Raw genomic sequence first — 13,442 nt, 5'->3', positions numbered from 1 at the left:
GTGAGTATTACCATCTCACTGTTTCATTTATCCAATCAATTTTGACATACTACACCATATTGGGCTCTCGATTTCTCTTCAACTTTATATTTTAAGTTTTAAATTTTTTTCCCTATAGTGCCCCTTTAAGCAGTTCCTTCACTGATGCCAATCTATCTAGTAGTCAAGTAGGAACAAAAGGGCCTGATTTACTAAGTTGATGGATTGCAAAGTACAATAATTTGGTTAAAGGTGAACATATATTGACAGATGGGGAAGCAGATTTTATTATCAGAATCTGATCAGAAAGGGATCTATTGCTGTGCAGATGCACATATATTAATAGATTTTAGCATGAAATCTATAGGAAATCTGTGCAGCCACCTCCGTCTGTCAGGCCCCCTGGTCTCCCCCATATAATGTGTACCCCCGGCTCTTCCTCCACATCTTTCTTGATTGCTGCCAGGGCTGCCTGTATCCCATGACCCTACCACATGTCCCTGACTTCTGTGCATGTGGTGGGGTCACGGGAATACAGGCACCACCAGCGTCAATGAAGAGAAGACATGGGTCATAGGAGGAGCGCACTAGCAGACAGGTTAGCCAAAACTGCACTGCAACACTCAGCATTAATCCGGGAGGTGGGAAAAAAAATATGCTGCCTGCAACATAATTTTGCACACTGTGTGCGATTCCCATAAATCGCAAACACGCCACATGTAGCATTTTGGTGGCGATCACAATGCAATTCTGGTTCGTTTGAGCGAGAATCACAAAGCACAATTGACAAAAAACAATACCAAAAATATTCGTTCTGCAAAAGTGCAGTCGCTAGCCAATTGAAATGTGCGATCCGAGTGTGATAGTGCGGGTCCTGTTCATGCCTGCTCATGCTCAAAGGAATGCTTCTAGTTTCATTTGCCATATATTGACACTTCTGTGCTACAAATGAGGCTGTTGTTGGCTGCCCATGAAAGGTTAATCATATGCTATTAAATATTGAAAAATGACCTTTTTAACAATACATGAAATGATGCGACAAAGGTGAATACTGTACCTGTATTAAACATGTGCAGATCATCTACAGCTCTTCCATGACAAACACCTCCAAAGACAAAAATATTTCCCCCGACAGCTGCTGCACTGTGGCTCAGAGTTTGAGGGGCGGTTCCATTTGTTGTAAGTTTCTCCCATGTCAAGGCGCCTTTAGTAAATAAATAATAAACAGAAATGAGCTGATAGTTTCCACAGCAAATTGTTTGAAATTTAGACAGCTACTGAAGTATTGACAAAGGAGAACTCCACTCACTGCCATTTGGCAACACGAGAGAAGGTGTGCATAAGTATCTGCTCCATATATACCCATCAAAGGCTGTCACTGGCTCCACATGCATGAAAGGCACTAAGCCATATTCACTAAACTTTGGTAAAGTTGCTGTGCACAAGAAGCACATGTCAATTGTACTGTTACTTATGCAGACTATGTAGTGTTCACTGCATGATGTCATGCTGCTTTGGCCCTCCTCCACCCCCTGTATAGCAGCATAGCACATAGCTAGCCTGCAGGCTAGTGATATAACTGTATAGTGTCAGCTCTGTAATGTCACCTGAGGGATCGGGTGCCAATACATGTATACAAGGCTTTAGCTTCTTTGGGTAGACTAAACACAAAGGCCCCTGTATACTAGCAACTGCAGTTGACCTGTTACCTGTAGTTACACCCATGTTACAATGACATCAAGCTATGGCCACAAATTATTAAGATCATGCTGGTGATAAAAAGGCAAGTGAAAACTCATCACCATTAAAGAGACACTGAAGCGAAAAAAAAAATATGATATAATGAATTGGTTGTGTACTATGAATAATTACTAGAAGATTAGCAGCAAAGAAAATATTCTCATTTTTATTTTTAGGTATATAGTGTTTTTTTCTAACATTGCATCATTGTATAATATGTGCAGATTACACAACACTCAGCATTCAAAATGATTCTTTCAGAGCAGTCTGTGAACTAATGACCTCTCCTCTGGCAGAGAAAAAGAAATTTGTTCACTAACAGTTGAGATAATAAAAGTCAGAAGACAGCCCTCTCCACGACTTTGAAAGTCGTAGAGGTTAATGGCTTTTTTGCATAGAGATAAATAACAACTGGAGTTTCTTAACTCTTCCTGTACTGCAAACAATTAGACTGATGTATCTGATCTTAATGTTTTATTTCTTAGCTGTACTACACATACAAATCATAATATCATAATTTTTTTCGCTTCAGTGTCTCTTTAACTCACATCAATCTGTATTTAAAGTGTTAATTTGCTAAAGAAGCTTGCCTTATTAACATGTAGTGATAAGCTTCCACAGTGCGTGCGTTGTCTTATCACTCCAGTCCTTAACTAATCACTTCTGTAGTTATTCTTACATGCAGAAGATAGGGAGGGGAGGAGCACACACAGGCAGAATGTAGCTTCACCCCTCCTGCTGCCTCCTCTGTCAGCATGATTACCGTTAGCCTGCGTGTGCTGTGTATGGCAACCAGGAAAGGAGATAGAGAGAGAGAGAGACTGTGCCTGTTTTTGTGTGTGTGGCTGTGAGTGAGTGTGTGTGTATACATAAGCTTGATGTATCTCTCTTCCTCCCTCTCTGTTCCTGCAGTGTATATTCTCTCTATACAGAGTCCCCTTCTGCATGAGCTATCCCCTGTGTCACATGACTGCCATGGCAGAGATGGCAGATAAGCTAATTTGAAAGCACAGGATGTTAACAATATGTCTGCTTCCATGAATCAGGAAGTAGAAGCAGTGTAGATTTATTTTAGGATTTGTATCAGCTGCACCAAAGATATGTTTTTTGTTTAAAGGGAGTCTGAAGCGAACTTTCTGTTCTACTGCCGGTCTCCGCATTCCCCCACAAGCTCCCCCTTTAGCAGCCCACGACCATTGGTTGTGGACTGCTCTCTTCTGGGTTGGGGAGACTTCGGCAGTCTTCAGAAGCACTCGGGCTTCCGAAGACGGGTCGCTCCACGCTGGGCAGGTGCGAGCCCCCTCCCTGCTGCACTGGAGGGTGTACAGTACAGAGCCGCTAGTCTTCGGGAGCCTGAGTGCTTATGAAGATTGCCAAAGTCTCCCAAGGCGGGAGATTGGAATGGAGCAGCCTGCAGGGGAACGAGGAGACTGGCAGGAGAATGGGAAGGCTCTATAGGACCCAGAGCCTTCCCTCTCCTTAGGTGAATATCTGTTTTATTTTAAAATTCACTTCAGACTTGCTTTAAAGGTTATTATGCTGTTGCGTATCTTTTTGAGCAGAGAGGATGTTCTGAGTTCAGGTCCTCTTTAAAGACAGGAGATAAGCTTAGTGAACTGTGACCAATGCATGCTAAATGCAAAGTTTGAATATTTACTGAGATCTTATGAAGCAGTGTTTATCTGCATGTAAAATACATACAGAGCTGTTTTTGACATGCATTTATTTTGGCAGCGATGATGGCTGAAGTAGCATTTGGTGCAGGTTGATTGGTCGGGAAGGAAGGGGGTGAAGGTTAGTGTTATAGGTGGAGACAGAAAGGTTAGTGTTAGGCTTGGAAAGGAAGGTTAGTATTAGGTGCTAAGGTGGGGTGTGTGTGTGTGTGTTAGTGTTAATATAGAGTAACCACACAGCTCAGGGTGACCCCAACCACTAGGAATGTATAGGGGGATAAAAGAGACCGAAAAGCCCTCCTACTAATAAGCAATGCTTGGTGAAATTTGCCTTCTTAAAACCGAAGGAAACTTGCAATGATTCAGCTATAAGTGAACATTTGTGGTTACCCACAATGCACCACTACTGAATATGCAAATTATCTCTTTTCGCCCCTGTAAGCCAGGCAAGCATCCAGAACCGCTGGTGTATAGCAAGCCTATAGCTTCAAATATTACACAGCCATGGGGTTGATGTGACTGCGTAGAATTTAAAGCTATAGGCTTGCTATACACCAGCGGTGTTTTAAGAAGGCAAATTTCACCAAGTAAATATATAATATAGGAGAGTGTAGTCAATATAATTAATCAATAATACCATGTGCCCAAAAATCTTAGTGACAATACCAAATGTACACCCCACAGGGGCTTGCATATCTCAGTTCATTTCATAAGGCTTAGTTTTGTCAGAATGTTTTTTTTTATATCCCTTTTATGGTTAAGTAAATAATGTACAATAATGTGATGCACATTCTGGCTCCTTCATTTTCATTGCGAGAACTTATAAAACGTGCCACAACTTGCCACAATGTGATGTCTGTCAAAGATTGCTACTATAAATATACAGAAGCAGTTGTGAAAACTGTGACAGGTGTAGACACCAAGGCATCTGTTGTGAAGCTGCAAAATTAACATAAACACAGAAATTGTGATTCCCCCCTCCCCCCCCCCCCATTTTAGCATACGTATGTGTACGACGCCAGTAAGCTGGACGAAGGGTGAGCCGCATGACTGCTGCTCAAATTCCTGGCAGCGTAAAACACTATCCCCCCTCCGTATCGTTGCAACTCAGAGCAAGGTGTAATTCTGGGTCCGGCCATTGCCAGATTCCCAAATTACCCTTACGTACCCCGCGCAGTATAACCACTTGAACACTGAGGGTTTTTACCACTTTAGGACCAGAGCACCAATATTTTATTTGGAAATAAAGGTGCATTTTTTCAGTTTTGCGACCATCATTAATTATAAGCCCGCAAATTAAAAAATAAAAGTTATATACCCTCTTCACATACCTATTAAAAAAGTTCAGTCCCTTAGGCATTAAATAAAATGTTTGGGTAGTATGGGGGAGTGTGAGAGGGAAATAGTTAATTTTAGATGTAAGTGTAGGTATTTTTATTGAATAAAATGTTTTTTAAAACAGTTTTACTATTTGGCCACAAGATGTCCTTAGTCATTATTTCCGATTCATGTACGTAAGGACGTGAATCGGAAATAATGCGTGCAGTGTAACAACAGGAAGATAAAATGAATGCAGGCATCTCATAGATGCTGGCGCTCATTGAATCAGGGACTTAAATTAATGAATGGGAACTGCGTTCCTATTCATTCATGTCCCCGCTAATCAGGGGTAATGGTAGCGCGTGTGGCCGCGTGTGCGGGAGTGTGCAGCGGCCGCCTGCTCCCATTGACTAATTGTTCCTTTACCCTTCAAATGAAGTTTCCCAGGACGTGATTATACTGCACCTGGTGCAGTAAGTAGATAATATTACTGCTATAGGGCACCTAGTTTCATCGATGTGCGCCAAAACAATGTGCTTTGCTTTTTTATTACTTTTTAAAATAATATTTTATTCTAGATTCTTTGGGCCATATGCAATTAATATTTTCTCCTGAGTTTTCTCCTAGGAGATAATTTTTCTTCTTTGATCTAGAATAACTTTTCAGCACATTGCAATGGAAAAAGTACCAAAAAGTAGGCGAAGAATACTGTTAAAATTATTTTGAGTATTCCTTTGCTTGCTGGTGGTTTAAAAGGCACTTTATTGATAAGTTTGAAAATTATCACCTAGGAGAAAACTCAGAAGAAAAAGTGAATTACATGGGCCTTTTTTATTTTATTTTTTTTATTTGACTCTTACCTAAGTCAAATGAATATGTTCCTTGAAGACATTCTTCTGCATCTTTTTCACAGCATCCTCCAAATAAATATAATTTCCTTTTCACTTTACTACAAAACAATAAAATAAGCATATTAAAAATAAGCAATTTACGGTAGTCAGCCATAGAAATTATGGCGGTATAACACAGAAAGAGAATGTTCTAACTTCTTTCTCTGAAAAAAAGCTGATAATTCCCCCGAAAGCTAGGTACACGTTCTGGACTAAACTTGGGTAAGGGGCTGTTAACCTCCCTAGCGGTATGTATGATTACTTCTGAATTTTAGTGTCTAAATGCAGTGCAATTTTTTCACAAGCTTTTAGACCATAAAAATGATACCCCTAGATAGATCTGTGGCAACCCTGCACATTCCACACCTCCCATGGATCCAGCTTGGGGTTACCACTCTGGATTAGAGTTGGGCCGAACGGTTCGCCTGCGAACGGTTCCATGCGAACTTCAGTGGTTCGCGTTCGCGTCCCGCAGGCGAACCTTTGCGGAAGTTCGGTTCGCCCCATAATGCACATGGAGGGTCAACTTTGACCCTCTACATCACAGTCAGCAGGCCCAGTGTAGCCAATTAGGCTACACTAGCCCCTGGAGCCCCACCCCCCCTTATATAAGGCAGGCAGCGGCGGCCATTACGGTCACTCGTGTGCTGCCTGCGTTAGTGAGAGTAGGGCGAGCTGCTGCAGACTGTCTCTCAGGGAAAGATTAGTTAGGCTTAACTTGTTCCTGTCTGGCTGCATACCTGTTCTGTGAACCCACCACTGCATACCTGTGCTGTGAACCCACCACTGCATACCTGTGCTGTGAACCCACCACTGCATACCTGTGCTGTGAACCCACCACTGCATACCTGTGCTGTGAACCCACCACTGCATACCTGTTCAGTGAACCCACCACTGCATACCTGTGCTGTGAACCCACCACTGCATACCTGTTCAGTGAACCTGCCACTGCATACCTGTTCTGTTCAGTGGACCCGCCACTGTATACCTGTTCATTGAACCCACCACTGCATACCTGTGCTGTGAACCCACCACTGCATACCTGTTCTGGGAACCCACCACTGCATACCTGTTCTGTGAACCCACCACTGCATACCTGTTCTGTGAACCTGCCACTGCATACCTGTTCTGTTCAGTGGACCCGCCACTGTATACCTGTTCATTGAACCCACCACTGCATACCTGTGCTGTGAACCCACCACTGCATACCTGTTCTGTGAACCCACCACTGCATACCTGTTGTGTTCAGTGAACCTGCCACTGCATACCTGTTCTGTGAACCCGCCACTGTATACCTGTTCTGTTTAGTGAACCCGCCACTGTATACCTGTTCAGTGAACCCGCCACTGCATACCTGTTGTGTTCAGTGAACCTGCCACTGCATACCTGTTCTGTGAACCCGCCACTGTATACCTGTTCTGTTTAGTGAACCCGCCACTGTATACCTGTTCTGTTTAGTGAACCCGCCACTGTATACCTGTTCAGTGAACCCGCCACTGCATACCTGTTGTGTTCAGTGAACCTGCCACTGCATACCTGTTGTGTTCAGTGAACCTGCCACTGCATACCTCTTCTGTGAACCCGCCACTGTATACCTGTTCTGTTTAGTGAACCCGCCACTGTATACCTGTTCTGTTTAGTGAACCCGCCACTGCATACCTGTTCTGTTCAGTGGACCCGCCACTGTATACCTGTTCAGTGAACCCGCCACTGCATACCTGTTCTGTTCAGTGGACCCGCCACTGTATACCTGTTCAGTGAACCCGCCACTGCATACCTGTTGTGTTCAGTGAACCTGCCACTGCATACCAGTTCTGTGAACCCGCCACTGTATACCTGTTCTGTTTAGTGAACCCGCCACTGCATACCTGTTCTGTTCAGTGGACCCGCCACTGTATACCTGTTCAGTGAACCCGCCACTGCATACCTGTTGTGTTCAGTGAACCTGCCACTGCATACCTGTTCTGTGAACCCGCCACTGTATACCTGTTCTGTTTAGTGAACCCGCCACTGTATACCTGTTCTGTTTAGTGAACCCGCCACTGTATACCTGTTCAGTGAACCCGCCACTGCATACCTGTTGTGTTCAGTGAACCTGCCACTGCATACCTGTTGTGTTCAGTGAACCTGCCACTGCATACCTGTTCTGTGAACCCGCCACTGTATACCTGTTCTGTTTAGTGAACCCGCCACTGTATACCTGTTCTGTTTAGTGAACCCGCCACTGCATACCTGTTCTGTTCAGTGAACCCGCCACTGTATACCTGTTCAGTGAACCCGCCACTGCATACCTGTTGTGTTCAGTGAACCTGCCACTGCATACCTGTTGTGTTCAGTGAACCTGCCACTGCATACCTGTTCTGTGAACCCGCCACTGTATACCTGTTCTGTTCAGTGAACCCACCGCATCAGTGCGCATACCTGTGCAGTTAAGTGAACCCACCTACCTACGTGAGTGCACGCAGTGTGATATACCACTCCGTGCATACCCGATATGGACAAAACAGGTAGAGGAAGAGGTAGTGCCAGAGCCAGAGGAAGGCCACCCGGCAGGTCTGCGCGAGGTCGTGTAAATGTAATTTCGTGTGGACCTGGCCCACAGTACAGTGCTCGGAAAAGAAGGCACGTCCCATCACCTCCCAAGATTGTCAGGACGTGGTTGAGTATTTAGCGACACAGAACACCTCATCTTGCTCAGCCACCAGCGCTACTACTAGCACCACTTCCGCTGCATTTGACACTTCGCAAGAATTATTTAGTGTTGAAATCACTGATGCACAGCCATTGTTGTTACAGCCAGATGAATTTTCACCAGCTCATATATTTGAGTTACCCGGCAACACTATGGATGTAACGTGTAAGGAGGATGAAGGACCTACTGATGGTGCATGTTTGGATTTGTCTGAGGCAAGCGAAGCTGGGCAGGATGATTACGATGATGATGATGATAGGGATCCTCTGTATGTTCCCAATAGAGGAGATGAAGAGGGGGACAGTTCAGAGGGGGAGTCAGAGAGTAGTAGGAGGAGAGAAGTTGCTGAAAGAAGCTGGGGCAGCTCTTCGTCAGAAACAGCTGGTGGCAGAGTCCGGCACCATGTATCGCCACCTATGTACAGCCAGCCAACTCACTGGCGAACTGAGGGGGCTATTCCGGGTGTCTGGAACCTCCCCCCTGCACTGAGCTGTGTATTCAGCCAGGGAAGCCCGCATAATATAAACAGCCTCATTCTCCCTCCCTTCTTACTTCTGGTGCTTCCCTCCAGCTAATGGAATGAGAGAGGCAGCCCAGCTTCCCTCACAAGAAGATGTAGCCTGCAGTGAGAGAATGTTGATTATGGAGTCCTGGACTCTCCACAGCACAGAAGTGTCAGACATGATGAAATTAGAGTACAGGCAAGCTGGTAAATATACACGGCATGATGCAGAGCTTGCCTGGACTCAGGGTCTGTGGGCAAACATCTGTCTGGTCTCTCCCCATTGTTATAATGACTGCATGTGTGGGTAAGGTGTTTAACAAGCTGAAAAGTTTTTGACAGTCCCTAGACTCCAGGAGGGCTTCTTTCTGACTTGTGTGAGAGACTGACAGGGACAGGAGTCCGATTACAGGCAAGTAGCCTGTCTGATGTGGGACTTCAATACAGATAAGTTCTCTGCTCCATCTCAGGCTATTCTCAATTTCTCCACTCCTCTCTCTGGGCTAGTGCACGCCAAAATGACAATAGCAATCGCTAGCAATTTGTGAGTGTGATTTTGTGAAGTGATTTTCAGAGCGATTTTTGAATGAATTGCTCAAAAACATGCTACATGCAGTATACCTGCGATTTTGAAAAAATCACAACGCTGCTGTGGGAACACCCTCATAGGGTAACATTAGCCAAGCGCTTTTCAAATCACTGTTGATTTGAAAAACGCTCAGAAGCACTCTTGGTGTGCACCAGCCTCCTTCATTCACCTTTGTTTCCCTCTTCCCCTAGAGCTGACTGTGTGTTCTTGTCATACAGGAAAGCTAAATAAAAGTGCAATCCTGGTGAGGCAAAATATTATTATTTAGTATTTATATAGCGCCGCCATCTTCCGCAGATGCATATATCCCTGCATCATATGGGTATCGCTTGCGCTATGTGACACTATGTAGCATATTCCACTGAATTGTCCAAACTAAGTCTATCTCCTGTTCCTCTCTTGGGGAGTTGTTCCAGCGCTGTACCCCATTCACATTTGCTGCTACCAGAAGCCCTCAGAAACACTCGTGTCCTTGAGTACTTCCAAAGATAGGCAGCTCCGTAATACGCCAGCGCACTTTTGTGCATGGGCAGTATGGAGCCACCTGTATTCAGAAGCACTCGGGGACATACGTGCTTCTGGATCTTTCAGGAACCCCCCCCCTTAAAAATCCTGCGTTTGCCCCTGCAACTTGCCCTTCAGCATCAGCTGCTGAGGTCCCCATAGTGCCCACATCCCAGGGTGGCTCAGCGGTGTGGAAATTTTTTAATGTGTGTGCCTCAGATCGGACCAAAGCCATCTGTTCGCTCTGCCAACAAAAATTGAGCCGTGGAAAGGCCAACACTCACGTAGGGACAAGTGCCTTACGAAGGCACCTGGAGAAAAGGCACAAACAGCAATGGGATGGCCACCTGAGCAAAAGCAGCAGCAGCACACAAAAGCAAAGCCACCCTCCTTCTCCTCTTCCTCCTCCATCAGGTGCATTATCTGCTTCTGCCGCTTTCTCCCTTCCACCTTCACAGGCACCCTCCTCCACTCCGCCTCTGCCCTTGAGCGGTTCCTGCTCCTCTGCCCACAGCAGCAGTCAGGTGTCCGTGAAGGAAATGTTTGAGCGGAAGAAGCCAATTTCGGCCAGTCACCCCCTTGCCCGGCGTCTGACAGCTGGCGTGGCGGAACTGTTAGCTCGGCAGCTGTTACCATACCGGCTGGTGGACTCTGAGGCCTTCCGTAAATTTGTGGCCATCGTAACACCGCAGTGGAAGATGCCAGGCCGCACTTATTTTTCGAGAAAGGCCATACCCCAACTGCACCGTGAAGTTGAGAGGCAAGTGGTGTCATCTCTTGCGAAGAGCGTTGGGTCAAGGGTACACCTGACCACGGATGCCTGGTCTGCCAAGCACGGGCAGGGCCGCTACATTACCTACACAGCCCATTGGGTGAACCTGGTGGTGAACGATGGCAAGCAGGGCGCAGCGGACCAAATTGTGACACCTCCACGGCTTGCAGGCAGGCCTCCTGCCACCTCCTCTCCTCCTGCTACATGCTCTTCGCTGTCCTCCTCCTCCTTGGCTGAGTGGCAGTTCTCCTCTCCAGCTACACAGCCCCAGCTCCGCAGGGCCTATGCTGCATGCCAGGTAAGATGGTGTCACGCCATCTTAGACATGACTTGTCTCAAAGCGGAGAGTCACACTGGAGCAGCTCTCCTGGCTGCTCTTAAGAAACAGGTGGATGAGTGGCTGACCCCGCACCACCTGGAGATAGGCAACGTGGTGTGCGACAACGGCAGCAATCTGCTTGCCGCTTTGCATATGGGGAAGCTGACACACATACCCTGCATGGCACATGTCATGAATCTAGTGGTTCAAAGATTTGTGGCAAAGTACCCTGGCTTAGCGAATGTCCTGAAGCAGGCCAGGAAGTTCTGTGGGCATTTGAGGCGGTCTTACACAGCCATGGCACGCTTTGCGGAAATTCAGCGCAAAAACAACATGCCGGTGAGACGCCTCATTTGCGATAGCCCGACTCGCTGGAACTCGACCCTGCTCATGTTCTCCCGCCTGCTAGAACAGAAGAAAGCCGTGACCCACTACCTCTACAACTACAGTAGAATGAAACAGTCTGGGAAGATGGGGATGTTCTGGCCCGACAACTGGACACTGATGGAAAATGCATGCAGGCTCATGCGGCCGTTTGAGGAGGTGACCAACCTGGTGAGCCGCAGTGAGGGCACCATCAGCGACTTAATTCCCTACGCTTACTTCTTGGAGCGTGCTGTGCGTAGAGTGGCGGATGAAGCTGTGAATGAGCGTGACCAGGAACCGTTACGGCAGGAACAGGCATGGGACCAATTTTCATCAGACCCAGCTGTTTCCTCAACACCTGCGGCAGCACAGAGGGGGGAGGAGGAGGAAGAAGAGAAGTCGTGTGCAGAAGACGAGTCAGACTCAGAGGATGATGAGCAAGGTGTTTCTTTGGGGGAGGAGGAGGAGGAGGAGGAGGAGGGGACAGCGGCAGGAGAACAACCTCAGCAGGCATCGCAAGGGGCTTGTGCTGCTCAACCTTCCCGTGGTATTGTTCGCGGCTGGGGGGAGGAGGTTGACTTTCCTGACGTCACTGAGGAAGAGCAAGAGGAGATGGAGGGTACTGGATCTGACTTTGTGCAGATGTCGTCTTTTATGCTGTCCTGCCTGTTGAGGGACCCCCGTATAAAAAACCTCAAGGGGAATGACCTGTACTGGGTGGCCACACTACTAGACCCTCGGTACAGGCACAAAGTGGCGGACCTGTTACCAACTCACCGGAAGGTGGAAAGGATGCAGCACATGCAGAACCAGCTGTCAACTATGCTTTACAATGCCTTTAAGGGTGATGTGACGGCACAACGCCAGCAAGGTACCACTGCCACTAATCCTCCTCCCGTGTCCACGCAGTCAAAGACAGGACGCTCCAGCGATCTCATGGTGATGTCGGACATGCGGACGTTCTTTAGTCCAACGCCTCGCCGTAGCCCTTCCGGATCCACCCTCCACCAACGCCTGGAACGGCAGGTAGCCGACTACCTGGCCTTAAGTGTGGATGTAGACACTGCTGTGAACAGCGATGAGGAACCCTTGAACTACTGGGTGCGCAGGCTTGACCTGTGGCCAGAGCTGTCCCAATTTGCCATCCAACTTCTCTCCTGCCCTGCCGCAAGCGTCCTGTCAGAAAGGACCTTCAGCGCAGCTGGAGGTATTGTCACAGAGAAGAGAAGTCGCCTAAGTCACAAAAGTGTTAAGTACCTCACCTTTATCAAAATGAATGAGGCATGGATCCCGGAGGGCTGCTGCCCGCCCCAAGACTAAGTCAGTCCCCGCACACACAGCATCTTTGCCTGCACGCCGTGTGACTGGCTGCCTGGCCTGCGCCAAAAAGACTAAGTCGCTCCCAGTCCCTCCACACAGCATGTCTGCCTGCAGGCCGCTTGACTACCTTCTCCGCCACCACCAACAGGGTCCGGGACTCCAGGCGGATTGCTGAATTTTTTTAGGTCGCTGCTAGCAGCGGCCGCTGTAATAATTTTTCTGGTGCGTGTACATGACTGCCTAATTTTTCTGGCTGCACTGCGGGCAGCTGCAACAACAAAAGAAAAGGCATGTACATGCGCCCATTCCCCTTCGTGATCATTACCTTGCCGTGGTGAAGGGGCTTGCGTATCACAATGAAGCAATGACCGGCGCCTAGATGAGTGTCTCGGGGGGCACACCCATGATAATAAGGTCGTTGCCTCATTGTGGTCAGACCAAATTTGATCAGCTGGACAGTCACTGTTCTGTCATTCAGCTACATCAGCCAGGCGACCATATGGGCTGTAAAGCCACCAAAACCTGCACTCTCGCCATGGTGCGCACCAGTCCAGCACGGCCGTCACTACACAAACAGCTGTTTGCGGTGCGTTACACGGTGAGTTTGGTGTGTCAGTGTGAAGCAGTACCTTAATTACACTACCTGATTGATGTATACACATGCAAGATGTTTGAAAGCACTTTAGGCCTGTCATTTAGCATTCAATGTGATTTCTGCCCTTAAAACGCTGCTTTGCGTCAAATCCAGATTTTTCCCCGGGACTTTTGGCATGTAT

At 47.2% G+C, this 13,442-nt stretch overlaps 1 protein-coding gene across 3 annotated transcripts in view; it reads right to left on the bottom strand.

The window, feature by feature from the left end:
* Positions 1-13,442, bottom strand: part of LOC137553309 (uncharacterized) — a 95,094-nt gene that overhangs the window by 57,844 nt on the left and 23,808 nt on the right. For all 3 annotated transcript variants that reach the window (XR_011027241.1, XM_068271443.1, XM_068271444.1), the window contains exons 6-7: positions 5,573-5,661; positions 1,037-1,183 (exon numbers count right to left, since the gene is read on the bottom strand). Coding sequence is in view for 2 of the 3 variants with exons in the window: in XM_068271443.1 (XP_068127544.1) it covers positions 1,037-1,183; positions 5,573-5,661 (236 nt within the window). In the remaining variant the exon portion in view is untranslated. The remainder of the gene's footprint in view (positions 1-1,036; positions 1,184-5,572; positions 5,662-13,442) is intronic.

The sequence above is a fragment of the Hyperolius riggenbachi genome, chromosome 1 (genome assembly GCF_040937935.1).
Source record: "Hyperolius riggenbachi isolate aHypRig1 chromosome 1, aHypRig1.pri, whole genome shotgun sequence".
NCBI classification, from domain to species: Eukaryota; Metazoa; Chordata; class Amphibia; order Anura; family Hyperoliidae; genus Hyperolius; species Hyperolius riggenbachi.
The sequence above is the reverse complement of the archived record's forward strand: the minus strand, read 5'-3'. Positions and strand labels throughout refer to the sequence as shown.